The 26,902-nt window shown below is 51.8% G+C and overlaps 1 protein-coding gene across 1 annotated transcript in view; it reads left to right on the top strand.

Moving 5' to 3' along the window:
• Window positions 1-26,902, top strand: part of SHB (SH2 domain containing adaptor protein B) — a gene marked incomplete at its 5' end in the record, with an annotated part of 132,726 nt that overhangs the window by 25,635 nt on the left and 80,189 nt on the right. Inside the window, one exon of the mRNA XM_079705843.1 lies at window positions 24,014-24,134. Within this exon, the coding sequence (XP_079561969.1) occupies window positions 24,014-24,134 (121 nt within the window). The remainder of the gene's footprint in view (window positions 1-24,013; window positions 24,135-26,902) is intronic.

Here is a 26,902-nt window from a genome sequence, read left to right as displayed (position 1 = left end):
GAGATGCATACTCAGAAGCTCGGGAGAATATTGAAGAACGAGAAAGGAACTAGGTAGAGAATGAGGTTTCCACTAAGGCCCAAAGCACTATTTATAAAAAGTACGTGTGCGGGCTTCCCTGGTGGTGCAGTGGTTGAGAGTCCGCCTGCCGATGCAGGGGACACGGGTTCATGCCCCGGTCTGGGAAGATCCCACATGCCGTGGAGCGGCTGGGCCCGTGAGCCATGGCGGCTGGGCCTGCGCGTCCGGAGCCTGTGCTCCACAACGGGAGAGGCCACAACAGTGAGAGGCCCGCGTACCGCAAAAAAAAAAAAAAAAAAAAAAGTACGTGTGCAAGCCAACTTCGACTGGCTACGTTTTGGCAGTCGGCTGACTTCTGCCATAACTCTGTCTCCTCTGCTGTCCTTGATGCATTCGGTACTGGCCCCACCTACCACCCCGTTATGGAGGACAGCTGACATCATGTCCCTCCAGTAAGAGCACAACTCTGGTCTGGTCACTTGGCTTCTCAGAACCCCCAGTGGCTTTCCATTGCCTTTTGGGATAATGTGGAGTTGCTTTAACCTGGCATTCAAGGCCTCCTACAAGGTGGTTCCCATCTCCTTTTCCTGATATGCCAGAGAACATCCTTCCCTAAACTCACCGAATTTTTACCCCTCTGCACTTTGCCCATGGCCATTTCCTGAGACTGGCGTGTCCATCTTCCCTCCCACCACTCCATCCTGTCTGGCAAATGCAGGTTCAGCTCAGATCTTGCCTCTTGACAGAACGCTGACACAGCCTCTCTATTCTGCACACCCCCCCACCTGTGGGTCATGCTTCTGCGCCTTGCTTGTGATGATCTGACCCGCCTCACAGGTAGCTTTGCGGTGCTGTGACTGTGCCCCTCCCCTGCACAGAGCTCCTTGCTGGGTGATGGATTCACCTGTATGTGTGCATGGTGATGGGAAAGACAGCTCCAATAGAGCCTTTTGGGGCAAAGGTAAAATGAAGGATCCTGATTAGTGAAAAGGGCTTTCTGGGTATCAGGCATGAAGGGCTTATTTCCGATTGTGTAGAAAACAAAGGACCTGGTGGTGACTGTACTTAGATCCTTCGTCCCTGGCTGGAGGAAACTGAGCTGTGACTTTTTAGTGTGGAGAAGAGAGGATCTGAGTGAGGATAAATGTCCTAAGCTCTCATCTCTTCCAGTCCCTGCAAGTGCCAGGTCCTCTAGAAGTTAACTTCCCTCCAAACACCTGTGGGGCAGGTATCTTCTAAATCAACCCTGTTCCCTTTCCCTGGGACAGCTGCATTTCCCTCCCACCCCTGCACACTCCATCACCCCTCCTCTTGCTGACTACATGTTACGCCTCTGCTTCAAAAGGTGTGTAAACACGTTCTCTGTTTACAGTAAAGCCCCAAAACAGAGCCCTCAGTCCACCCCCAAACTCCATTTCTATGTGTCTTCGTTACACACCCATACAACCCCTTCAGTATTGTAGCCTGGTCACTTTACTCTCCCTTCCCTCACTTGCACACTCCCCCTCCAGATGCCTTACTGCTGATCCGCCGGCCTCCCGCCTGAGCCCATGGGAGATGCGCCACCTTCTCCAGGAGGTCACCCGACCCCCACCAGCGCTGCCTGCCTGCCTGCCCACGCTCTCTCGTGACTGTATCTCATCTCCTTTAGCAGAGTGGCTGGAGCCTGCGGGTGGTCCCCTCTCTGCATCCCCCCGCCCTCCATCTCCACTGCATAGGCGCTAATGCATGTCTGAGGGGGCCACCCTTCTGCAGCCCGCTTCAGTGATAACAGCCTTGCCAACCATTGTGTGGCTTCACACATGGTCTCATTCCCACCTGAGACAGCCCTCAGGTCACCGTGGTCTCTGTTTTCCCCGCAGGGTGGCTGGGCCTTGCCCAGGGTCAGACACATTGCCAGCCAGTGGCCCAGGTGGAACCACAACCCTTCCTGGCTTTCTCTGCCTCTCTGAACCTGGAAGTTTAGCCACTGTTTGCGTTTCTCTGAGGGAACTGAGCCTCCGGGGAGAGAACTGTGGGGACAGTTTGCGAATTTCTGAGGACAGGTGATAAGTCTTGTCCTCTGAGAACAATCACTCTGCAAGGCTTAGGCCGCTATCCACACTCCCGTCTGTGGTGCAGCTTTAGAACGCAGCCTCAGAATCCGAATGAGCCATTCTGGCTCAAAATACAACTGTGGCCCAGGGATTTGTGGAGAGCAGGGCAAGGCTGCCAGATCTTCTGTCCAGAACCGCCTGGTGGAATTCCTCCTTCTCTCCCTCTCCCTTCAGCCTGAGCTACCCTGGGGAGAGCTTGGCCTTTTGGAACTAAGTCGCTGGGCATGGCCCCCGCCAGGGCGGGTGGTCGATGGTGGGCCCTGGGCCAGGGGTGTCTTGGACTTGCGAGGTGCCTGAGCTTCCCTGAGGTGTTTCTTACATCAGAGCTGTTTCCGGACAACTGCGGGTTGTGCGGTCAAGTTAAAGAGGTTGTGCAGAAAACCCGACTGGCACCTACAGGAAGTAGCATTACAAGGGGACCTTGTGGCTTTGTGACCTCTGCTCTGTAGATGGGGGAGGGGCAGGGGGTTGTAAAATCCGAGGGTTTGAGCCAAGAATCATGGAATCCATTCATCCACATGCCTCTTGGCCACAAAAATAGGATGGAGTCCTTGGCCCTGGGGCCAAGACCCCCTTTCTTTGGATCTTGCAGCCTTGATATCTGCAGTAGCTCAAACAGGCTGATGACAGAGTAAATTCCAGAACTGTAATAAAGTCTTGCACTTGGTTTTCTCTTGGGCTTATTTAAAGTGCACTTTTTTTTGTTTTGTTTTTGTAAAAAAGCCCAGTTTGTCAGTTTTCTTATTTAGATGCAATGACAAATCAGAAAAAAGTTTTGAAATTTTTTCAGACCCCCATTGCCTGGTTGGGAACTATAGTGGATATCTAAAGGCCTGACAGCAGCATCTGACAGAGCACTTTATCTTAAGAAAGCTTTTCATCTTTCTAACAACAAATTATCCACATTTTTCAAGAGAAGAAAACCGACTATGGCGAACCCTTTCCTGTGCAGTATTGTCCAGGATTGTCATGCCCTCCTGCCAGCCCGGCCTGCCTGATAAGCTTCAGGAATTCAGAAACATGTTCTTCGCGGCTCAGTCTGTCTCAGAAACTTCCATCCCCTCACTTCCTCCGGCCCTTGTCCAGCCTGCTCCCAGTGCCTGTTTTTGTTCTCTCTTGGTCAGACACTCCCTTCCTGGGGCTTCATCTGCCTTTTCCCCCTCTTCTTGTCACCTTCCATTCACCACCGCTTTGGTGGGTGGTCCCTGCCCACTGTCACTCTGGTACACTCAGCTTCTCCTAGACCCCAGGCAGACCTGCTGTTTTCCTTTGCTCTGTGACCTTGGGCAAGTTTCTTAATCTCTCTGAGCCAGTTTCCCCACTTGTAAAATTCATTTTTTTTTTTACTTACTGAGCACCTTATTATGTGCCTGCCCCTGCCTCAGACACAGATACCAGAAAGATGAGTAGGCATAGACCCTGCCCTAGAACCCCAGTTTAGGAGGTCTTAATAATCATGACAGGATGACTTCACGGGTGTTTGGGAAGAGCAAGTGACATTCTGCCATGGAAGGGTTTATAAACTGTAAAGTACAGTGCACATGGATAGAGTATTGGTTACTGGGGCTCCTGGGTCCATCGCTTTTACAATAGAACAAGGCCACTCTTGAGTCTGGAGGTCCCTTCAAGCCTGGTGCCTGTGCACCCACCCTGTTCTGTGGCATCCAAGCCCTAGTGTGCATGGAATGCATGGGCCTGGGCACACATATAAGGGGGCTGCAGAAGTGGAGAGGGCGGGACCTGGATGGCCAAATCCAGACTGTAAAGTAAGGGAGCGGGGAAGTTCTGGGAGCCATTTGTAGTTCTCTAAATGTGGTTTGACCTGATTTTTAAAAACTCTTATACAACTCATCAGGAGTTAGTGAAACTGCCTTTAGTCAGTGAGAAGAGAGCCAGATTTTAAAAAAATCTTGTTAGAGTGTCACAGGATGTGAAATATCACTTCTTAGCCCTCACAGCTATTTGTGAGCCTGTGTCTATCCCCCTGGCTGGCCTGGGAACTCGTGTAGGACTACAGTAGTGTCTCGCTCTGCTCATGTCCCAGAGCCCAGCGTGAGACCTGCCCCAGAGTCAGCCCAGGGAAGCTGAGTGGAGGTGCAGACAGAGCTATGAGGCTCAGAGGAGGGAGAGCTCACTTCTAGCTGGGGTGGGGGGGGTCACAGAGGAAGGTACATGCAGGCTGAACCACGATGATGATAATACAGTGGAGCCCCTACTGCTGCCAGGCACAGAGGTGGGCTCTGTTATTATCCTTACTTTATAGATGAAGAAACTGAGGCTCAGAGAGGTTGAACAAGCTTCCCAAAGTGACACAGCCAGGATTTGAACTCAGCTCTAACTCCAGAGCTCATGTTCTCAAGCACTGTGCCTTGCAGCCTAGGCAGAACTTGAACGTGCAGTTACCAGAGAAGGGAGCATCCTTGGAGGGCAGAGTGTGGGCAGAGAGCCATGGCAGGGGAAGCTGGGGGCTGGTGACTCCTGTGGTTGAGTGTTGAGTGGGGGGACAGTGAGGGGCTGACGTTGGAAACAAGCAGACAGCCCTCTCCACCACGCAGGTGGGAACAGGAAGTTCCTGAGTGACATGGGGTCTCCTAGCGGGCATTCCTTCACGCAGGCTGGCAGACAAGAGCCCTGTGAGCTGGTTCTTTCTCCAGTTCTGCAGGCCCTCAGCACCTTGTGTGAGTCCATTCTTATGTGTCGTAGAAGCTGGCAGGACCCTTCTCCATGAAAAGAGAGGGCTCTTTGAGGGGTGGTACGTGGAATTGGTTTTTCCCCAGCCCCCCGTGTGTGACCCCCACACCAGCCCCTTACTCTCTCTGGGTCTGTTTCATCACCTCTGCAGGGAAGAGTTGCCTTAGTAGAGTCACTTTCAAGTCCTTTGAGCATAACATTAAGAGCCAAAGTCTGGGACAGAGCAGCTGAGTTTGAATCCTGACTCTAACTCACTGCCTTGGTGACCTTGGGCACATTACCCAGTCACCTGGTGCCTCAGTTTTTTCATCTGCAGAATGGGGACAACATAAGAATCTACTCCACAGGAGTTGTTGGGAGCATCAAAAGAACTGCACATAGCCCCTGGTCACTGGTCTCAGTATTTAATGTATTATGATCGTGCTTGTCCCATCCTTGCTCTCTCCAGCCCCTGACTGACCCCATAACTCAGTGGAAGGGGAGGGTCTGGGGCTCAGAGGCTCTCTGGCCACCCGCAGAGCTCCTGCAAGGCCAGGGATGCCTCGGTTTGCCCCATCTGCTGAGCGCATTTGCACTGTAGAAGTTGAGATCATTGCTGCCAGTGGCCGCCCAACCTCAGCCAAGCCCTTGCAACATTCCCCAGGGTTCTTGGGGTTCCTTGTGCCCCAGTCCTGCGTGGGCAGAGCTCCAGGCAGGTGGCATATTTTGGCAGGTCCTCAGTGGTGTCATTGGTAAAGAGTTTCCTGTGACTGTGCTAGTTAGGACTGTAAAAATACAGTTTTTACAGTCCCCTTTTGTTCTCCCCAGGTGCTAATAAACTGTTTAAAATTTGGTTAAAATGCTGCCTCTCAAAAAAAAAAAACAGTTGTTTTGGGAATTCTGTTCCCCTCTTTACTTTCAGGTCATTGAGGTTGGTCTGGGGAGAGGGCCTGGTCCCGTGCATTAGAGTGTGTCGGGTGAATGTGTTTGGTATTTATTTCTGCAGGGTCCTATCTTCCTGGAACAGCAGGGCATGAGCTAGCACCTGCATCCCAGGCTCTGGGATGGGAGCCTGAGCCCATCTGTGTCTGCTGTGGTGTAAGGGAAAGCTCATGGGCTGGGATTCCTTGCCTCTTGACTCACTGTATGACCTTGAGTGAGTCACTTCCCCTGGGCTGGGTTTGTGAAATCCTGTGGATTATTGTGAAATAATAGTGGGATTACACGTGCCTCTCTTCTGCTAGAGATCAGTGATTCTCAGTCTTGACTGCATGGTACCATCACCTGGGGGAGCTTTTAGAAAACGCTGATCCCGGGCCCCACCTTAGACCATTTAAATGTTATTTAAATTTAAACGTTATTTGGGGGCCTGAGTTTAGGCATTGGTGCTTTGTGAAAACTCCCCAGGGGTTCTAATGTACAGTCTTTTGCAAACCGAAGGACTAGCCCAGAAGTGGGCACACTGCAGTCCTTGGGCGAAATCCAGCTGCTGCCTTTTCTTTTTAAATAAAGTTTTATTGGCACACAGCCATGCACATTCATTTAGTGGAAGTGAGAGAAGGGGGTGTACTTTTATAAGGTTGGACCAACCCCTGCCTCCCTTACCCTCAGTCCCATGCTTTGGGACCATAAAAATCCCAGGAGGAGCATAGAGATTCCAGTGACAGAGGATCTTAGTCTAGGTCCTTCTGCTGGCTCAACCAGGTTCTGCCTGGAGATCCCTGTGGCAGGGAGTTCACTGCTCCTAAAATAATCCTGTTCTATTTTGAACAGCTGTGTCTGATCAAACAGTCTTCCTAAAATTGAGTTGAAATCCTTTTCCATAACCTCCACCAACTGGTCCTCATTCTGTCCTCTCTGACCCCACAGAACACGTCTGCATCCGGTTCCAGGGATTAACTGCCCGTCCTGCACTGCGCACACATGCCCCTGAATCTTATCTAGAACATACACACTTCTTGGTCTCTTTAATTATACTCATGAGACTTGAAGTCCAGGCTCTTTATCATCCTGGTGGCAGCTCTTAATTAAAGTGCAGGGCCCAGAGCTGGACATGATTCTCCAGTGACCCTAGGATTTGTGCAGATTGGAGGGAGACAGTCCCTCCCTGGTGGTGGAAGTCATAAGGTCACACCACTGTCAATGCAGCCAGTGGGCAGTTTGGCTTTTGAGAAGCTGTTAGGCCACGTGAGCACAGAATCACTTTAATAAAGGTCTCAGGCTCCTGAGACCCCTGGGTTATTGCATATCTATGGCAAGTTATGGCATTATTTCTCCTTCCTGCCCACAGTTGGCCTTTGTGGAGTGTCAGTGGGCTTCCCAAAGGGCTCTGTCCCTTCCTGGCTTGCCCCGGGGGTGAGAGGCACTCACCCAGCCCCCTCACCTGGCAGATGGGAAGTGTGGTCGTGAGAGAGCTTCGCGGGCCTTGGGTTTACGACATCGCTGGGCCAGGAACGAGGTTAATATTTTTAATGACAAAGGGTGAGCCCCATTATTACCCCAGCTCATTAATCAATGGCAGAACCCGTTTTACCTGTTAGGTGCCCTGGAGTGGGGAGTTCATGAATGGGAATCCAGTTTTCTCTTTAAAACCCAAGCCACTTCTCCCCTTCTTAAATCCAGGAGGCAGTTCTGGGGAGGGTGTCGATATTTTATAGAAAATTTTTTCTTGGGTGGAAAAGGCTGTGGGAAGCCTTTGAGCCCCACCCCCCCCCCACCCCGCCTTACTCACCTGGCCAGGGGTGCAGGGAAAGTAGCAGCAGCTATACAGCCTGCCCAAGCCAGTCCCTAAGCCCGCGGACACTGGGCCACAACAGCTTCAGTTAGGGGACCCAGAATGGATGGGGAGCTCCGGGCCATCTGTTTAAACCTGTTGCCCACAGATCAGAGGGTGGACATGACAGAATTGTGGGGAGAGGGGAAGTGTGGCTGGACCACTCAGGTGGACCAAGTTGGAGCCCTTTCCAATTGGCTGGTCAGCTGGGGCGATGTTTTAAATGTCCCCAGGGAGTACATTCTTCTGGGGTCTGTGGCCCCCTCCCCAGTTAGGTGGCCCCGTCACCTGTGTTATCCCCATCTAAGAAATGGGCATGATGGAGCACCCATAAAGACGAAAAGGTGCTCCCTTTTATCTTAGGGGAACACTGCTTTGAGTTATTCCTGGGACCCCCCTCCCCGGTCCAGGCACCATCATCACCACCTCTGGGCTGTGAGGGCCTGTAGGGATTTCAAGCTGGCCACCCTGACCCCGGGGCCATCTCCTCTACAAGGGAACATCTTCAGTTCCTCCGGTCCTCACTGCATATGTGGATACTTGGTCTTTTCCAACCTGCTTGGCTTACCCTAACAAGGTGAAAAATGAACCAGTTCTACCACAAAATCCCCTCCCCACTTTACAATGAGAAAATGAGACTTACAGTCAACTTTGAGAATAACAGTAACTTACTGCAGGTTGGGCACTGCCCAAGTATTAACTCTTGTTAATGAAGGAGTGGGCCAGGATTCAGGTTCACCTTCTGGCTCTCATTCCCCTCCTGTGCTGAGTGATGCTTCTGTGTGCAGAGGTTTGGGAATGTGGGGAGGGGGCCCCAGGGTCTCTCCACTGCCTCATGGCTGCTGTGAACACCTTCAGAACAGCGCTGGTGCCCATTCCCTCTAAGGTAAGGATGTGCCTGCGCTACTTCTGGAGGCATGTTGGGGGGAGTAGAAGGAGGTGGGATCCCGGGCAGAAAGGAGAAGGCAGTAGGGGACGGAGGGAGGTAACTGCTGGAAGCCGAGCACACAGCACGGCAGCTGCAGGCGGAAGCGGCTGCTTCCCCAGGTATGGCCCTGGCAGGTTGCAGGTGTTTTTCAGTCACAGGGCGGCTGAGGAAGAGGAAGGGAGACTTCCAGCACCCAGCTGACTGAGGGAGTGTCAGGGGCGGCCCTTGCCCAGGCTGGCACATCGGAGCCAAATTGGCAGAGCTTCTTCTTCCTTTCAGACCTCCCTTCAGAGATTTCCTCCTACTGTCAGGAAGGAATCCAGGATTTTAGAAACTCATGCAGCAGGCCGTGGGGTGGCACAGAAGAGCCAAAAGTTGGGAGGGAGGCCGGCCAGAGTTGAAACCTGCACTACCTTGTGTGCTCTGAGGCCTTGGGGAAACTACGAAACCTCTCTGGGCTTCGATTTTCTTATCTGAAAACAATGTAATTCGGAGGATGAAATAAGACTGTTAAAATCGCAGTCTTGCCTGACACGTAGTAGGCGTTCCCTCCATCGTCAGCATCACCTCTCAGCCTCCTGCCAGTTCTAATCCTTTAGCATGCTTAGGCTCTGGGAGGGTCTGGTTTAAGGTTCTCAGGTCCTGGCCCCAGAGGACTGCAGTCTCCAGGCATTAGTCCCTGGGAGTCAAGCAGGGCCTCACTTCCTGGCAGAGAAGTGTGTGAAAAGAGGAAGCTGATGATGGGTTGGGGATGTCTCCAGATGGTGTGTTGTCAGCGAGGGGCCAGGCCTCCACGATTGCTTGATTAACACAGCAGCAGTGGATCAAAGTTTGCTCTTTTGAAATTAATAAGTCTGGGACTCGTTCAAGATACCTTTGCCTCCCTTTAAGGGCAGAACACTTCCGGTGGCAGGTGATTTATGACCTTGTTTGGAAGGAGATTTTACAATGTGCTCCAATAATTAGGGCCACTTCATGCTTGATTCATGAGGCTACTGTGAAGCTCTGTGTTGGCATTCCATGGAGACCAGTCCTCGGTGGTCTAGAATGTGCTCTTGGAGTGAGCGGCAGGAGAAGCCAGTCCCCTTAAGTAGTGGATGTACACTGGACCATTGAAACCCAAAGGAGGGCTTGATTTTTAAAATAATGTTGGAAGAACTGAAATGCCCGTGTGGTCCAGTGCTTCTCCCAAAAGCATAGTGATCTCCAGTGGAATAAGAAAAATGAAAACTTGGGGAGTTTTTTTGTGACACTAAATTCATTCACTTTAAAGGACTTCGCTTTATTCTCAATTTCCTTTTAACTGTTTGTGGTTATTGTTCTTTCCTTTAGAAAATATCGGTGAGGACACATGATAGTTAGGTTTCTTGTAGTATTTCTGTGTCTTTTCCCCTCCTCTTTTTTGTAAGTACAGTTGTCCCTGAAATCCAGAATTCTGGCCCTGAATGGGACCCACTTTACTCTTCCCATTTTACAGATGGGGAAACTGAGGTCCTGACAGGGAGTGTGACTTAGCTAATGGTGCCCAGCTGGAGAGAGGAAGGGATTTGAGTTTGGGCCTCAAGCTCCCCATGGAAACTTCTGGATGTGGAAGACCATCAGGATCAGCTACAAAATGTGTGGGGCCCACCTAGTGCAAAATAAGAACTCACAGCCCCCTTGTTCAAAAATTACTACTAATTTCAAGGTGGTGACAACAGAGCATTAAGCCAAGTGCAGAGCCCTGTGTGACTTCACAGGCCACATGCCCATGAAGCTGGGCCTGGGCACCGTAAGCGTCACACTCCCTGAAGTACTGGCATTTAAAAATACAAACCTATAGTACTTAGCTCAAGAAATGAAATGCACCAGACTATGCATTTGAAACTCCCTGAAATCCCCACTTAGAACATTTCCTCTGTTCTCCACAGCCCTTTGTGAGGAAGCCTGAGGTTAGAGAAAGAAGCCAGTGGGAGGAATTATAGAGATGAGGCCCCTTCTAAACCTGGAGGAAGGAGGCAGGACAGGTGGTGGTTATCAGGGCTTTTTCTGCCATCTCACCTGCTAGTGTTTGCTCTGGTGGCGCCATATCTCCAGGGAGGGGTGTTGTGCATCACTGAGGACCAGTGGGTCTGGGGTCACCTGTCACAGGAGCCTGGGCCAGGCAGATAACTGAGTTGATGCAAAAGGCCAAGGTTCATGGCCACGGCTGTCGGTCAGTGCCCTGGCTGGACTTTGCTCATTGGATTTTTTTGGTTTAGGGCAGACCACAGCCCTTCTCTCTTTGCCCATTGGCTGTGGTAGAGGGCATGCATCTGACCTTACAGCATATCTGGAAAAAACAAATCAAGGTCCGTGGCCTCCTGGAGCATGTGTGCCTTTGTGGACATGCATGTACCTGCATGTCTAGATGCAGGTGCATGTGCTAGGCGAATATGTATATATTTACTTATTTTATTTACTAAGCACTTAAATGATGCCTACTTTGGGCTATGTGCATAATTCTAAGCATTTGACAAATATTTAAGACACTTAATTCTTAACAGCAAACTAATAAGGTACATCTTAGTATTATTCCCACTTTATAAATAAGGATACTCAGGATGGAGAGTAAGTCATGTGGCTTGCCTAAGGTCATGCAGTCCATTGGTGGCCCAGCCAGGAAGTGGGCAGGTGGCCTCAGTGAAAATGTGCCCTCAGCACGAGGGGCCCCTTATTGGCGTGGAGCAGGCTTCCCCCTGGAGAGAAATGGCCCAACAGACCCTCCGTTGATTCATTAGCTCGTTGACTCATTCAGCATTTACTTGGACCCCTTTATGCCAGGCTGGGACTGGGCATGGGGGTGTGGATGGGCAGAGCCAATCGGACCACCCTGTGTTGAAAGCTTCGGGCACTGTGGCATCACCCTGGGATTCTCAGGGCAAAAGCTGCAAGTCTGAAATCACTCACATGTTTACAAATCTGGCATCTCTGGGTAGGACGTCCAGGAGCAGAGGGGGTGTGGAAAAATGTGTCCATGAGCCTGGAAAGCTCAGTGGTCCTGAGTCCACCAGTCCACCCCCCAGGCTCTGGAGGGCTTGATCAGAGAGGAGCTTGTGGAGAGGCGGGTGATGAGAGGGAGGGAGCGAGTGTGTACACTCACATTGCCTTGTTTTACTGAATTTCCTTCCTGTCCTTTTTCTATGCACTTAAATGTACTTCTTTCTCTCTCTCTCTCTTTTTTTTTTTGGTGTTATATTTTAGAAAAATTGAATCCTCCTATTCTGTTTTGAAACCGGATTTTTTGTCAATTGCTGAAGTGCCAAGAATAAGGTTTTTTTTAGTCAATAAAGATTCTGTAACCTCTTTTGCTGGCTGCATAGGGGGTATCTTCAGGCAGCTCACCCCATTCTGGAACGGGTCAGAATCCCGGCTGCCGGGTCAGAATTTTCTCCCTTCTGCACTTTTGGCCATGGCCTGAGCCATACATGTCTGCACAAAGGAGAGTCGTTTTTATTTTTTATTTATTTATTTTTTTTTAAAATTTTTTTTTTTTTTTGAGGTACGCGGGCCTCTCACCGTTGTGGCCTCTCCCATTGCGGAGCACAGGCTCCAGACGCGCAGGCTCAGCAGCCATGGCCCACGGGCCCAGCCGCTCCGCGGCACGTGGGATCCTCCCAGACCGGGGCACGAACCCGTGTCCCCTGCATCGGCAGGTGGACTCCCAACCACTGCGCCACCAGGGAAGCCCAGGAGAGTCGTTTTTAGACTATATCAGGAAAGGTGTCACTATAGGCCGGTGGCTTCTCTGACTGTGGAGTCAGGAGCCAGCATGGGCTGCCAGCATCCTCGGCTGCAGGGTGGGTGATGTGTGGGTACCACAGTGCTCTGGTGCTCCATTACCCAGTCACGGGGGGCTGCAACCCATCCGCACTCAGGCTTACCATGGTGAGGGTCTGTGCCCCTCAAGGCCTTCCCAGGTGCTCACATGCTGCACCAGCTCACCCGCTGGACAGGAGCTTGGGCTCTCCCTGAAGCTGCGAGGCAACATTGCAGGCCTCTGTAGGGACTAGTGGCCCATCAGGGTCCCCATTTGGTTTTGTCCAGGTGCTTGTTCAGGGAGCTGCCCACTTGTTCTCTGGAACAGTGGCCTCAGCCCAGGAGAAAATGGCCCAGGGCTTCGTGTGGGGACTCTGCCTGCACTAGGGAGGGTGGCTTCCGGGGACGACCTGATTCCATGATTCTGTACCGTCCCCACTGCCTTTGCAAAGCTATTATCTGCTCAAAACACTGGGAGGGAGATGGAACAGGGAGATCCTTCTTCCCTTGGCGCAGATGAGGAAACTGAAACTCAGAGGAGAGCTGCAACGTGGGCAGGCTAGGCGCCGAGTAGGACAGGAGCCTGGGGCGATCTGATTGGCCCTCCTATTGCTTCAGCTGGAGTAAACTCACCAGGTGTGAGGTTCTTCCCAGACCCAGGCAGCGATGCTGTCAGCCTCCACCAAGTCCTTCCTGCTCACCAGTCCAGCCTTCTCCAGCTGGCTTGTAACTACATCGATCCCCAAGCTTCGTGCAGGTCCTGGGATGGGGCAGCCAGCCTTCCCACACTTGTGAGGCGGCCCAGAAGCCAGGGCCCAAGAGCAGCCTCCAGTAGTCACTCCTGGGAGTTAGTTGGTATCTGGCTCCGCTAGCCCCTCGCCCTTGGTAAAATGACTCTGAGCAGTGGGTTGTGTGGACAGTTTCCCAGAGTTTCCCTTTTTGGTGGAGTTTTGGTTTGTCCACCTTGGTAGCTGGCTTGATTACCCAGCCAGCTTTCCTGCTACCTTCCCCTCCCTGGCCCATTTCCCCATCTCTTGTGTCAGCTCCCAAATAAACCACTTGCACCTGAATCTCGGCTTCAGGGTCTGCCTCTGGGGGAACCCAGACTAAGGTACCTGGCCTGTGGCATCTCAGGTGGGAACAGCATCCTTTTCAGGTTCTCCAGTGCCCTCGCCCATGCCAACAGCATGTTATCCATTGGTCCATTGACTCAGTCTCCTCCTGCCCCTGGAGGAAGATGTTTTCTCAGTGAAGGTGGGAGAGCTCAGGCTCAGAGAAGAGAAGAGATGTGCCCAGAGCTCCACACGTGGTGAGAAGCCAGGACGCACTGAAGCTCGGGTCCTTGAATCCAGTGTTGCCCTGTACGTCCCTGCCCACCCCTGCTCCTGCCCAGCACACCTTGTGGGGGCCCTGCTGTGCCCAGAGGCTGGCTGCCACATGGAAGGAACCTGCTCCAGAGCCTGCCTCCCAGCAAAGAGCTTGTTACCTGGCACATCATGAGCACGGGTAACTATGATTGAACAAGCCACTGACGCCGTTACAGACGGGTATGACATTGTAAAGCTCTGTCCCCGGTAACTTTCCCATACACTAGGAGGGTGCCAAGGACATATAAGAAAAAGTGCTTTGGGGTTCAGGGACAGCTTCTTAGCCCAGAGGACTGCACGCGAGAAAGTGTTAATTGAGGCTTGGTTGCTGGAGGATTCGAGAACATGGCATTATTTTCAAAAGTGAATCACCATTTATTGAGCACCCACTATTAAGCTGAATATAATTGGAAACCCTCAAATAACGGTGGTGGTAATTATGTAATTATGGGCGATGCTGTGTGTCTCCATAAAAAGGCAGTGACTCTGGGGGAGGGCAGCTGTTTAGTGCTGCTTGCACTAAACACTTAAAGACACTCTGGCCTGGCCTGCCTTGAGGCTCTCATGTTGGAAATGTGCATGAATCATCCTAATGGGCCTCATCCGGAGACAATGACCCTTCACTTAGAATGGGTCCTGCACCACTGTTGCTGGTTATTGAAATGCCCTGTGCCAGCCTGAGCCCCATCTCCCCCTAATCCTGGCTCTGATCACGGAACACAGGCTGGTGGGAGACGCCGCCTTGCTTCGCCACTCCTGCTCACTCCCGGCCCTGCGTGGAGCACGGAGGCCTGGTTTTCAGAGGTGCCATAACCCTCAGGAGAGGCCTTGGCGTCTGGGCTCTGCATTTTGCTTTACATACTTTTCCTGTGAGTCCACGGGAGAAGTTGTTCTTATTGGACAGAGCCTCCTGTTACTGTGAGAAAGCCCCACGGGCATTCCCGATCCTTTCTTGGGAAGGGAACGGTGGATGGGACAGAAAAATGACTCAAATTCAGCCATCTAAAACCCGCTTTGGAAGCAGGCAGGCTATAAATATGTATGTAGGTCACCAACTGACTTAGATTTTCATGCGGCTGGGATTTGGTGGGAGTCCGGTTTTGTCACCCTGCTAATGAGCATTCTGTTACTGGACATCCAGGTGACCTCTGCAAGACGCTTCCCCTCTCCAGGCCTGTTTCCTTCTCAGTTAGAGGAGGGAATCCATCAAGGCTGGATGATGGGTTGAGATGATGATGATCGGAACTGACATTTCTTGGGGCTTGCCATGTGCCAGGCCCGTTCTAAGTACATCACTGAGGTTGGCTTATTTAATCCTCACTCCTCTGTCATTTTATAGGCAAGGAGGTTGAGGCACCAGAGGTAACTGACTTTCAGAGCCGTTCCATTTCCCTGCTCCTGATGATACAGCCTCCTACCGAGTGCCCTGCCAGGGGAAGAAGAAAATCCTGATCTTACCCTTCCTGTCCCAGGTCTGGTCTGAGAGCACTTTCTAGTCAGTGGCCCCAAACCTCAGGAGGGGCACCTATCCCCCTTTGAGCAGGAAACTTGGAAGAAAGGAATGTCTGGGAGGGTGGGTGCAGGTTGATGGGGTTTGCAGGAGGGCTGGGGAGTGCTGAGCCAGAGCTCCGGGGAGGAAGAGGGGAGGCCCAATGGGTGACCCCAGGTGGACTGAGCCTGGCCTGGGGCTGCCTCCCACAGGGAGCTGTCTGCATGGATGGGTGGAGGTCCTTGCAAGAGGAGCTAGGGTGTTTTTTCTGGGGGGGTAGTTGTGGTGGATATGCCCTGAAATTTTTAAGAAAGACTTTAAGAGAGAAATTAGATAGCCATCCAGGTATTGCAGAAACCATGTGGACCTGAGAGTGAGGAAACATTTGGTTACCTGTTTCTGGCATTGACCTTCACTCCCCCCTCCCCAAGACCTCATGCTCCCCAGTAGATTCATGCTTTTCAGGCTGTGGAGAGTGGAGCGTATTGGGGTTCCTTTGCACAAATTACACACATAAAAGTTTGAAACCCACTGGACTGGACCATCTCCCAGGGCCCTTTTAGCTCTTGACCTCACATGTAGTGACTCTGCAGACCCCATGTGCTTCTGTCCTCAGGAGGGATGCACTGAATTCTCTGTCCATAGGTCCTGGCTGAAAGCAGTTAAGAAAGTCTAGGATAGAGCTATTTCTGAGTTCAAAAAAGAACCTCCCACTGCTTGAGAGATGCTGAGAAGCCAGTCCCTACCACATAACAGCAAGGTTCTGGGGTAAACAGAGGGCCAGGCCGGGCTCCGCTCCCGCAGCCTCCCACCCGTGACCCACAGCCTTCTCCATGGGGTGAAACTGAGGGAGGGTGGGGTGTGCATGTGAGAGAGAGGGAGGCCGAGAGAGCAGGGCCCGAGAGGCGCTGACGGAGGCTGTAATTTGGAATGCATTTTCCCTGACAAGTCGGAGCCTGCAGGTGTCTAGGCAAGCAGCTGTGGCCTTGGGAGGGGCAGGACTGGAAAGACCAGTGGAGACTACCACCTCCTGACATGCGGGCCAGCTAACTGGCTGGTCTGTAAAGAAGCATTTACCCTAAAGTACCCAAGGTCTGCACAAAGAAACAGATGGCGGTTGCTTGAATAGTGACGACCATCCCAAATAACTGAAGCATGAAGTTGGGAGCTCCTGCCCCCGGAGCCTTGTGGGCAGAGCACTTGACCTCCATGCGTGAAAGTGGGGCCTAGAACTTTGGGGTGACTCTGCATGACTGAGTCAGACCTTCAGGGAGAGAAAGGGAACCGGTCCTAGGTCGGTGTGGAAAAGCATCCTCCCCACCATCTGATTTCCAGGAGTTTTGGCTGAATGCAGGAAGGTAGCTAATTAATCTTCCCCAAATTAATTTTCTTACCATGTCGGAAATGATTTATTGCTGTGCCTGTAAGGAGAGTTAGTCTATGATGGCCAAAGCCAGGGACAGGGAGAAGGAAGCAGGGACTGCTTGCTTGTATCTCTGCATGGGGCGGGGTGTCCCCATAGCCCCGCGTGTGTCGCAGCCCGGTTCTGTGGACCCCTCCGAGCCCTGGACGCAGGCGTAGACCGGGAGCACACTGCTGTCTCAGCACGTGGAGGGTGGCCCTGAGGTTCTCTACCTCTTAGCCAGGTGCCCCGACTAGGTGCATCTTACCCAAAGCATAAAAGGGAAAAAAAGGATCATTCACAAACATTTTTCTTTTTTGTGGTTGAGAAATGTGACAGCTGTTGTCATGCCTAATTGCAGCCAATTTTCTCTGTGTAATCACTGGGGCCTCAGCTGGGGTTTCTCCTCAGCTGAGAAGAAACCCCAGCTTGTTTTGTCTTCCCGACTAGATTTTCAGCTTCTCGTGGGCAGAGACCCCAGCTTGATCGTGGGCTCCCAGAAGGTGCCACCATAGCCTATTCTTTATAAACTACTGTCACGTCCCCAAATCATGTCATTATTTGCTTTTCACAACATTCATGTGAAGTTGAGAAAGCAGACAATTTTGCCCCGTTTCACAGATGAATTGCTGAAGCTCAAAAAATAAAGCAGGTTGCTCAGAGTTACCCAGTGAGGGTGTAGTAGAGCCAGCTCAGGTCCAAAACTCTCTGTCTTGGCTGTTTCTGCTTGGCTGTGTCCTTTCTGTGTTTTTGCATAGCCCCAGGCAACTGCTAGCCCCAGGCAACTGCTGCAGCCCAGTTGCCGCTGGTCAGCCTTGGGGCTTTGGAAATGCCACCCGCCTCGGTCACAGTGGAGTGTCTGCAAACAGCCACCCACCAAGGCGTTATGTGTTAGCTTTCATGGATCTCTTGAAGGCTGTGTTCTGCTGTGGGGCAGCCGAAGCTGCACTAAGGAACAGAGCACAGACAGGTGGTATCCAGTTGCCTGACCTCGACCCAAAGCAGACGCCCACCTTAGAGCCTCTGCTTGGACACCCAAATGGCTGGCGCTCCAGTGCCCAGGCAGTGTGTCCTTTTATTAGCTGTTAGATGTCCTTCCTGACTCACTGAGTTTGCTTCTGTATAGTTCTCAGTCTATACAGAACACCTGTCCACTGCCTCTTCTCCAGGCAGCCCCCGGTCATTGGAAGCTCTCTTCAGACCCCCGGATCCCTGTTTTGTTAACGCCATCTCTTGGTCGGCATGGCAACATAGCCTCCATCTTGGGAACATCAGGCCTGCCAGGGCCTGTGTCACAGTGGGTCCCAAAGGAAGACCAGGACTCCAGCCTGCCGGTCCCCTGATGGGGGCAGAAGCATGGAGCCATCTGGCTGCTGCTGCCATCTCATGCCCTGCACGCTGTTTGCTCACCTTCCAGGAGCCCTCCTGACTCCCAGAGTTGGGGAGAGGGCCGGGTTGCCCCTGTTCCAGAGGGCTGTGTGGCTCCTGGGTTTCAAGCTGGCAAGCCAACGCACAGCGCCCCAGGCAGTCCTCTCACGGTGCCCCCCTCCCCCCACACAGTCAAATGGCAGGCCAGTCGCACACCAGCCTGGATTTTCAGCCAGGTGTGTTGAATGATGATAGGGTCAGCACCTGTCACCTCCCTAAGACAGAGAGAGCACCTCTCCTCTTAGCTGTTCTCTAAAGTGGCTCGAATGCGAGGGGGCTTGGTCATTTTATCTGGGGCTCCTGACCTTTCTGAGATGTGCCCAACACTTTGCAGGCTTATATAAACATGATGGAGGGAGCAACAACTTCGTCCGTTATCAGATTCCCAAGGAGATCCATGACCCCCAAACCATTAAGAACGCTAACGCGTAGTCTTAACGGTGAATTGATAAGGAAATGGTCCAACTGGGACCATGTAGAACATTCCCGGGTTTGTTCACATGCAGTTTGCTTTGGAGTAGAGCAGGAAGAAGTCATGGGCTTGGAAAGGACCCAGGACCTCATGGGGTGCCGCCCCCTCACTTTCCAGGGAGAGGAGAGCAACACAGGGTCGGGGAGACTTGTCTTGCCTCATCTCACAAGTGGCTGAGCTGGGGCAGCTCGATGCTGCCAGTTCCCACAGACAGCAGAGCATAGGTGCCTGTGTGGCTTGGAGGGGCACTGCCTGTGGGGCAGTGGGGACAGTGCAGGCCACCCACTCCTGGAAGGTGGCGGCTACTCCATCTCCTGTCCCTTTGTTTTTTAGCAGGTTTGAGTGATTTTTATCAGGGATACCGGTATATTTCAGTAGTGGCTTCTCTTCGCGGTCCCACCAGCCTTCCCTGGAGCCAGGTAATCTTCCTGGAGAGTTTGCTGAGAGCCAGCTAGTCTTGTTCTGAAAGGGTCTGTGCTTCCAAAGAGAGAGCCTTGCACATCCTCACGGCCAGGGCAAGCTTTGGCCCGGGCTCCCCTCCTGGGCAGGTCAGGGTCTTGCCTCCCACACTGCTCAAGCGTGTTGCTCAATCCGGGCCAGTCCTCAGGATTGCACAGAGGATGCCATTATTCCTGCGTCTCAGATTCTGGAGAAGGACCAAGGCATGCTGGATCGTCTCTTACTCCAGTTGACCCCCAGGGAAGAAAGCAAGAGAGAGCTGCATTTAACACTGACTTCTTGCTTCACTTTAATGAACAAGGCTGAGAAATATCTGGGAAAAGTGGAACTCCAGCGTGGTATCGGGAGGCTTAGCTTTAGATTGGTGGGTGAGGGGCTGGCTCTAACTTAGCCTTTCCCAAACTTTAATCGTCAGAATCACCTGGGTTGCTTATAAAATATACAAGTTATTAGGGCTAGGAATCTGTTGTGTTTTTTTTTAACAAGTGTCATTCCTATCTTCAGGCAAGTTTGGGAAGCAGTTTATCTACTGTACCGAAAATAACCTGTGAAGAGGAGTGCTTTGGAAAAGTCTAGTTTTGCTTATAGTATGTTAATAAGTTTTTCTTGTTTGAAAAATGTGTTAACATTACATACAAGTCTCCTTTTATTTTCCTTTCATCACCCAACTACCAGTCCTTCCCTCCTCCCAGAGGTGTCAGTTTGAAGTGTCTGTCTCCCCAGATGTTTTTGTTAAATTAAATAGAGATACAGGTTTTTGTTTAATTTTCATAAATAGGTATCATCTTTTTTGGGGAGGAGGATTCCATGCCACTCGGCCTGTGGGGTCTTAGTTCCTTGACCAGGGGTTGAACCCAGGTCCCCAGAAGTGAAAGCGCTGAGTCCTAACCACTGGAGTGCCAGGGAATTCCCAATCATCTTATATTTGCCATTCTACAGCCTGCTTTTTTCCACTCAAAGCTATGTCTTGGAGCACTATGTATAGAGCTATAGAGCGACTACTTTCTTTTTTTTTTAACCTGCTACATAATATCCCATAGTGTGAAACTGGCACGGTTTATTTAGCAATCCCCCTATTGATGGGCATAGCAGGTGCTTGCAGTTTCTCCTTATTACTTGCTCCAGTAAGCATCCTTGCCCATGTCTCCTTGTGCACGTTTGGGAATAAATACTGAAATGTGAAATTGTTGGGGTTAATCCATGTGCATTTTTGGATTTTAATGGATGCTCCCAAAGTTATCTTTCACGGTGACTCTACCAATTTACCTTTCCACCCAGAGCCTATGGAGGGGAACCAGTTCTCAACGCAGGTGCCACTGTCTCACTAAAGCATATGGGCATGTGGCCAAGTGGAGACACCCACTTTCCACTTCCCTTTGGGGATAACTTGGAAGACTACCTCTTATCATGAAACTAAATCCCCAAGAAAAAACACCCAGACCTCAGACTGCTGGAAGGGAGGGAACCAGTTCCACCCAGCAGTGTATGCAAAGCAGAAAGGAGGCTTGTGGAGCTCCAGTCTGCAGCCAGCTCCCAGAGCCTTGTCAGAGAGGCGTTGGGTGTGCTGAATTCTAGAATCCTCCAGACTGCAGTGGGCCATGTACAAAAATGGGAGGTTGGAACAGGTCTCTCGAAGACACACCCCCCGGCCCCCAGTTTCACTGCTTTATGAGCCTATAAAAGTCCTTCAGGGGCACTGGCTAACCTGGGGTCTCCAATTTTGTTTGACAGCAAGAAAAGGCCTGCCTGGGGTTTAGCCATAACCCTGCTTCTTTTTTCAGAGATGGGCCGGTATGCCTATCCCAGGAGGCCAAGAAAGCAAAAGAAGGCGTGTTCTATGAGTTAGGTAACCACACTCTGACAGCCCATCTTTCTGCTGCTGTGCTCCATGGTGGAATGGTGGGACCAGTGGCCTGGGTTCCCCCTCAGCTCTGCGCCTGCCCTGTGTAAGGCAAGCAAGCCACCTGAAGGGTTCAGTGCCATGTTGGGTCTTTGCCAATCCAGGATCAAAATCAAGGAAGGCTTCTCACGTGCCCAAGTGGCCTGACCTGTGGAGGAGTCCCGGCTGGCTCCCTTTTGCTTGAATTGTTTAATTAGATTTAAGAGACTTGTCCGCTAACTGGGGCATTTTAAAGCAAAGCAAAAGCAACCCCCCCAGGAATCCAAGCCCACTCCTGGGCAAACTCGCTTCCTTTCTTTTAACTCAGAAAATCAACAGCCTTCACTCAAGCCCCCTGCCTGGCCATCCTGACTTACAGTGTCCCTGGGTCACACTACCCAGTGCTTGCACCTGAGGCCTGTGACACCTGAGGCCTGTGACACGTTGCACAGCACTCTGGTTAAACTCCCCACTCAACTCTCCTAACACCTGGTTAAATTTTTACTCCAAAAACCGGGACATGATTTTGTGAAAGGTCAGACAGCTCAGTGATTGTTTGCCGAGTTTCACGTTGCTCAAATCTCAAATTCCCTCCCCTCTACCAACCTCACTTTGAAGTTTGAAAGGAAATTGATTAAATATACATTTTAGGAACCTTCCGATTTGCTTCTTAAACTAACAGAATTCTAAACTCTTTTTTTTTTAAAGGGAAGGATTTTCAACTGTCAGCAGGTATAACTGGAACCATATGTCAGCAGAGACCAAGAGCTTTTCCTGGTTTTAGGATTTGTAAATTCTTATTGAAACGGAAGTAAGCAGGGCCGGCAGCCGGAGGGCCCCCGTGACAGCCCACGCTCAGATCTCATTTTAATTAGAAAATACAGATAGCGCCTGCTGAACCGAAGGCCTCCCAGAGCTCCCATCCCAGGGCGAACAAAGATTTGGTTTACATCCTGCTAGCCTGTGTGTTTGCAAATCATAGAGCACTTCCGGAAGGAGCTGGAATGTTGATTTCTAGATTACGGAGAGACTGCAGCCCAGCACCCTCCCCAGCTAATCCCCTCAAGTGATTTTGTTTTCTTGGGGAAATATTTGCTCCCTTCTTCATTGCAGAATAGACGGAGGGTGTTCATGCTGAAAAGAGACAGTAAGGAAGGCCGGGATGAGAGAAATGAGATAAGATGTCATCCACAGCAGGTTCATCATTTTCTCCTTTGGACTTCAGGCCCCTTGAACTCTGAGACCCAAAACCCTACATGCACCGGAGTGGCATCTGAGCTGTTCTATATGACAGTGGTTCACTTGTCTAATTTTCTCCCTAATGTGTTCTGCAAGTGGTTGAGTAGAAATTGTCCTATGAAAGACATGGCGGGCCCTAGCGCTCCCTCTCCCCCATCTCTCCCTGCCTGGTGTCATTTGAGCTCAGTGAGTCTCCAGAAAGGCCACGATTACAGTGTCAGCATCTGGAAGCTCCCCTGCTGTCACTGGAGCACCCATGGCCACAGTGGAGCAGTGGCAGCGGGGCTGCACATGCTCAGACTGTGGGCGCTCCAGCCTTGGGTCTTCCACCGATAAGCCTGCTTTTCTTAGGGGAGCAGTGACTGTTATGTGCTATGCCTCCCGTCGGCCCTCCCGGCCACACGCCAGTGACAGGGCTGCGGGCATCACATTCCCGGCAACTGGAGGTCACTCGCTCATGCTGCCAGGGTTGCTGCCACAAACTGCCATTACCCGGCAGACAAAGGGGCATTTTCCCTTCCCCTGGGTTTACTGGCTGCTCAAATGCTTTACATTCCAGGAGCTGGGAGAGAGTGGAGGCTCCTGTGGTTTCTAATTAACCCCACAATTTAAATAACAATTCATGAAACCCCAAGGGTTGAGAGAAAAGCTAACCTACCCCCTCTCGAGAGAGGCAGCTGGGTGGCCCTGGCTGGGAGGCTGAGGACTTGCCCTTTGCCAGATGTGTGACCAAAGGGGCAGAAGTCACAGTGAGTTTGTGGTGGAGCAAGGGTGCATTGAAAGGGAACGGGTTTGGCGTGTTCCTGTCCTTTTCCCTCTGGTGAGGGTGCCCCTCCTGAAGGTTAGGTAGTCAGAAATGGGAGGAGGGCTTCCCTGGTGGCGCAGTGGTTGAGAGTCCGCCTGCCAATGCAGGGGACACGGGTTCGTGCCCCGGTCTGGGAAGATCCCACATGCCGTGGAGCGGCTGGGCCCGTGAGCCATGGCCGCTGAGCCTGCGCATCTGGAGCCTGTGCTCCACAACGGGAGAGGCCACAACAGTGAGAGGCCCGCGTACCGCAAAAAAAAAAAGGTGGGGGGGAAGTTGCTGTGTTTACTCTTAGCCTCCAACTGAGAATTTTTACCCTTCTCCAGGGAAAATGTGGAACTTTGAAGTGTTCAAAACTCAGATTCTCACACTCTTAGGGGACTCCCCTGCTGTCCCCACTGCCTAGCCCCAGGTGACTGCTCTGTTTGTTGTGGAACTTTGCTGTTTTCTGGAATACAGACAAGTGAGGAGTCCAGGAAGGGCTCTGGGAGGCAGAGGGTCCAGCCAAGGTGCCCGCTCTGGACCTCAGTTTCCCCATCTGTTATGGAAGGGTCTTCTGATATGTTGCTTCCAAGGCCTTCGCTGGCCTTGGCAGTCTATCCATTCATCCCTGAGCTGCTTTGGTGTTTTCACTGGGCCTGTCTGGGGCTCTCAGTCATCTTTGCAGAGCGTTGATCTCACCAAATTGTTGCCTGGTTACCCGAGGGATGGTTGTGTTCCAGATTTGGGGAAAATGGAACGCTGGACATAATTATCTCTAGGCAAGCTCTTCTATGCCTCAGCCAGCACCAGGAGCATGTCAGCATTTCTAGGCTCTCTGCGAGCTCATTTCCTACTTTCCTCCATTTCCATTCCGTTAAATCGAGCAAGTCACATTCCCCAAAGACACCTTCCAAGTTCTTGCCTCTGTGCTTCTGTACCGAGATGCCCTTCTGTTCTCACTTCACTGTGCCCGGAGCAGCCACCCTACGTATGCAGGCTCAGGCCCTTCCCTTACGATGGAGCACTGCAGCGTGGGTCCCTTGTCACCCCTGCAAGAATCAGAGTTCCCTGAGGGTGGGCACCAGCTCAGATTCCAGGCTCTGCCTCCTACTCCTTGCTCATCTGGCACAGGCTCAGTTTATATTTGTTGGAGCAAAGCCTGGCTGTGAACAGAAGTGAAGCAGACAGCCACAGGTGGACTTACACGCTTGCCATCTTCCTTGCAGGTGACCATCGCTGATGACTACTCGGATCCCTTTGATGCCAAGAATGATCTGAAAAGCAAAGTGGGAAAAGGGGAGAGTGCTGGCTACATGGAGCCTTATGAGGCGCAGAGGATCATGACAGGTAAGCAGAGCCCTTGGCACAGAGACGTGCAACTCAGCAGGGAGGCAGACGGGCCCTGTGGTCACCCGCCAGCCTCCAGAGATGAAGGGGTATACTTTCAAGGTGGTTGTTGGGGGGCAGTGTCGTGTTGAATCTTTACCACAGTTTATCTGTTCGTGTTTCACCGACCTCAGGAAGAAACTGGCAGGGCACAGTGACTGTCCAGATACCAGGGTACCAAGTACAGTTAACCAAGATAGGGACTAAGAAGTAAATGGGGAAGAGCGGGGGAAAGTTCTCTTAGAAATTTCGGATTAAGGAAAGATACAGCACTTGAGATGGAAAACTTAGCTTGGAACTTCCTAGCAGCCAGGGCAATAAAAGAAACAGGCTGGGTCACCTTGCTTTTATTACTTAGTAGAAGGGGGCAGACTAGATCATTAGGGACAGAATTATCCCTGGCCCCATACAAGAAAATCTCCGTGTTAGGGCTGGAAGCAGCTTAAAGAGCCATGGTCTACGTGGCAGGTTTACAGGAAACACAGAGACTTTCCTCCTTTGGCTGTTTTTCTATTGGCCCTTGATGATAAAACCTGTCAGAGCAATGGTGTAGTGCCCAGGAGAATGTGGCCAGGTATGTGGTATCCTGGGGGTCTCTTTTTGCCAGGATAATACTTGGAGCATCTTTAAAGAAGGAGAAGTTATCAGATATCAGCCATCTCAACAGACCCCAGGCATGGGCGGATGGTAGGGAGATCACGGACAGAGGAGAAACCCCCCATGAACGTCCTCCTGGCTCAGGAGGATGGTCCAGGCACAGAAGAGCAGCTGTGTGGGTTGGCCCCCTCTGACCCTGCACGAGACAGTGATATGAGCAGAGACACCACGTGCTGCAGAGCGCGGGCAGGTAGCCCCCCCGAATTTTGAGGCCTAGTGAGTTGGTGCTCTGTGTGTCTCGGGATTTGGGATTCAGGTGCCTCCTTCTGTGACTCTGTTATTGTTTATTTATGTTCATGTCTTTGAGCACTTTCTCTTGATTCCTTCTGAATTAGAAGGAAGAAGGGAGGGACTTCCCTGGCAGTCCAGTGGTTAAGACCCTGTGCTTCCACTGCAGGGGGCGTGGGTCTCATGGAAGGCAATTCTCTGGCCACCAGTGTGGCCTCCAGAACACCTGGCCACTTTGTGAAGGGCTGAGGCAGGAAGCAATTGACCAGAGGGACTTTGGCCAGCCTGCTGGAGGGCCACCTCTTGTGGCTGTTCCCATCTTTCTAGTCTCTCCTGGCAAAGCGGCCTCAATGGGCTGCAAGAGCCCAGCATGTGTTTGGGGCCGGGGTCCCAAGGTGGGGAGCAGCCTGTTCTCTTCCAGCAACTCAGGAAAGCAGATCTGCTGGTGGAGTCTTCATCTCAGGCCTGTAGGAACACCCACTCCCGCCATCACGCCCCATCACCTCCACCCACGTGCCAGCACCCCCATCAGGCTCAGAGAAGCAGCCCTGCGCCCAGCTCAGCCCTCAGGGCCAGTGGTGGCAGCCGTGGCCCTGCGCGTCCCTGTAGCTTCCACTAGTCTTGCACTCAGCGGGCCTTGGCCTGGGTTAAAGGAGTGGTGGGTCCAGGAGTAACTCTGGGACACTGGCACATTCAGATGTCAGGGCAGCAAAGGATCTTTGAGGTCATCCAAACCCAACAGCCTTATTTTACAGATGGGGAAACTGAGGCTAGGAGGGAGAGGGACTTGCCCGAGGACACATAGTAAGTTGGAGGCGGACTGGCCAGCATGGCCTGTGCTCAGGAGGGCAGGCTTTGGGGTTGAGTGCTGAAGGAGGTGTAATGTTGAGTTTGATGCCCAGGTATCTGGGCATGAGGAAATGGCAGGAGCTGTTGAGGCTGGAAGCCTCTGCCAGGTCCCAGGCTCCATATTGGGCCCCTTGACATACACACTCTTTAAACCTCACTGTGTCCCTGCAAAGGAGGTGGTGTCTCATTTCACAGGTGAGGGAGACTGAGGACAAGTCACTTCCCTGGGGTCACACCAGCAGAAGGGAGAGGCCCAGACCTGCATCTTTGGAACATGGGAGCAGGGGGCTGAAGGGGATGGGTGGGAACATCTGCTGGGAGCCCAGACTTTGGGGAGGGTCCGCCACTGCTCAGCGTCTTTGGAGTGGAGCTGGGCCCCTCCTGGGCGCTGCCATGCACCCCAGCAGTAAGGAGCTGATTAACTGGGTGGAATTCTCCTGTGAGACTTTGACTTTTTAATGAGGCACACCCACAGGGGCCAGGTCCAAGGCAGGGCAGTGTGAGTTTACTGGAAATCTGTTAGGATCTCAGGCATTCTCTCTCCAAAGAAGCATCCTTCTCTTTGCTGCTCTGTGCTTTCTTCCTACCTTGGAGATTATGCCCAAATTTACCCGTGTTTTTGTTTTTAAGGAAATACGTGATTAAACAGGACGTTTTCTGGGTGTAATGACCTTGCAGCAGCTCCCTTTGACTTGGAATTCTTTGTGTGTAACATCACCATCACCGAGGTGACTGATGGCAGGGATGGGGGCTGGGTTAGCCAGCTCCATATAAATGTTCCAGGAAGTAGCTCACTGAGCTGCCACGAAGCTCCCAGGGGAGGGGGAGGTGACAGAGGTTGGTGCTGGGGACGGCAGTGGAGCAGGGGGTGTGGCACAGAACAAGTTATATTCAGCCTTTTAGGGTGACCTTTTTTTTTTTGATGCTGTAACATTTATGTGTACGAGTACACGTAGCTTCTAGTAATGAGGCAGGCATCTTTGGTACGTAAGACT

Source organism: Hyperoodon ampullatus (assembly GCF_949752795.1).
Source record: "Hyperoodon ampullatus genome assembly, chromosome: 6".
NCBI classification, from domain to species: domain Eukaryota; kingdom Metazoa; phylum Chordata; class Mammalia; order Artiodactyla; family Ziphiidae; genus Hyperoodon; species Hyperoodon ampullatus.
Note: the sequence above shows the minus strand (reverse complement) of the source record. Positions and strands in the feature narration are given on the sequence as shown.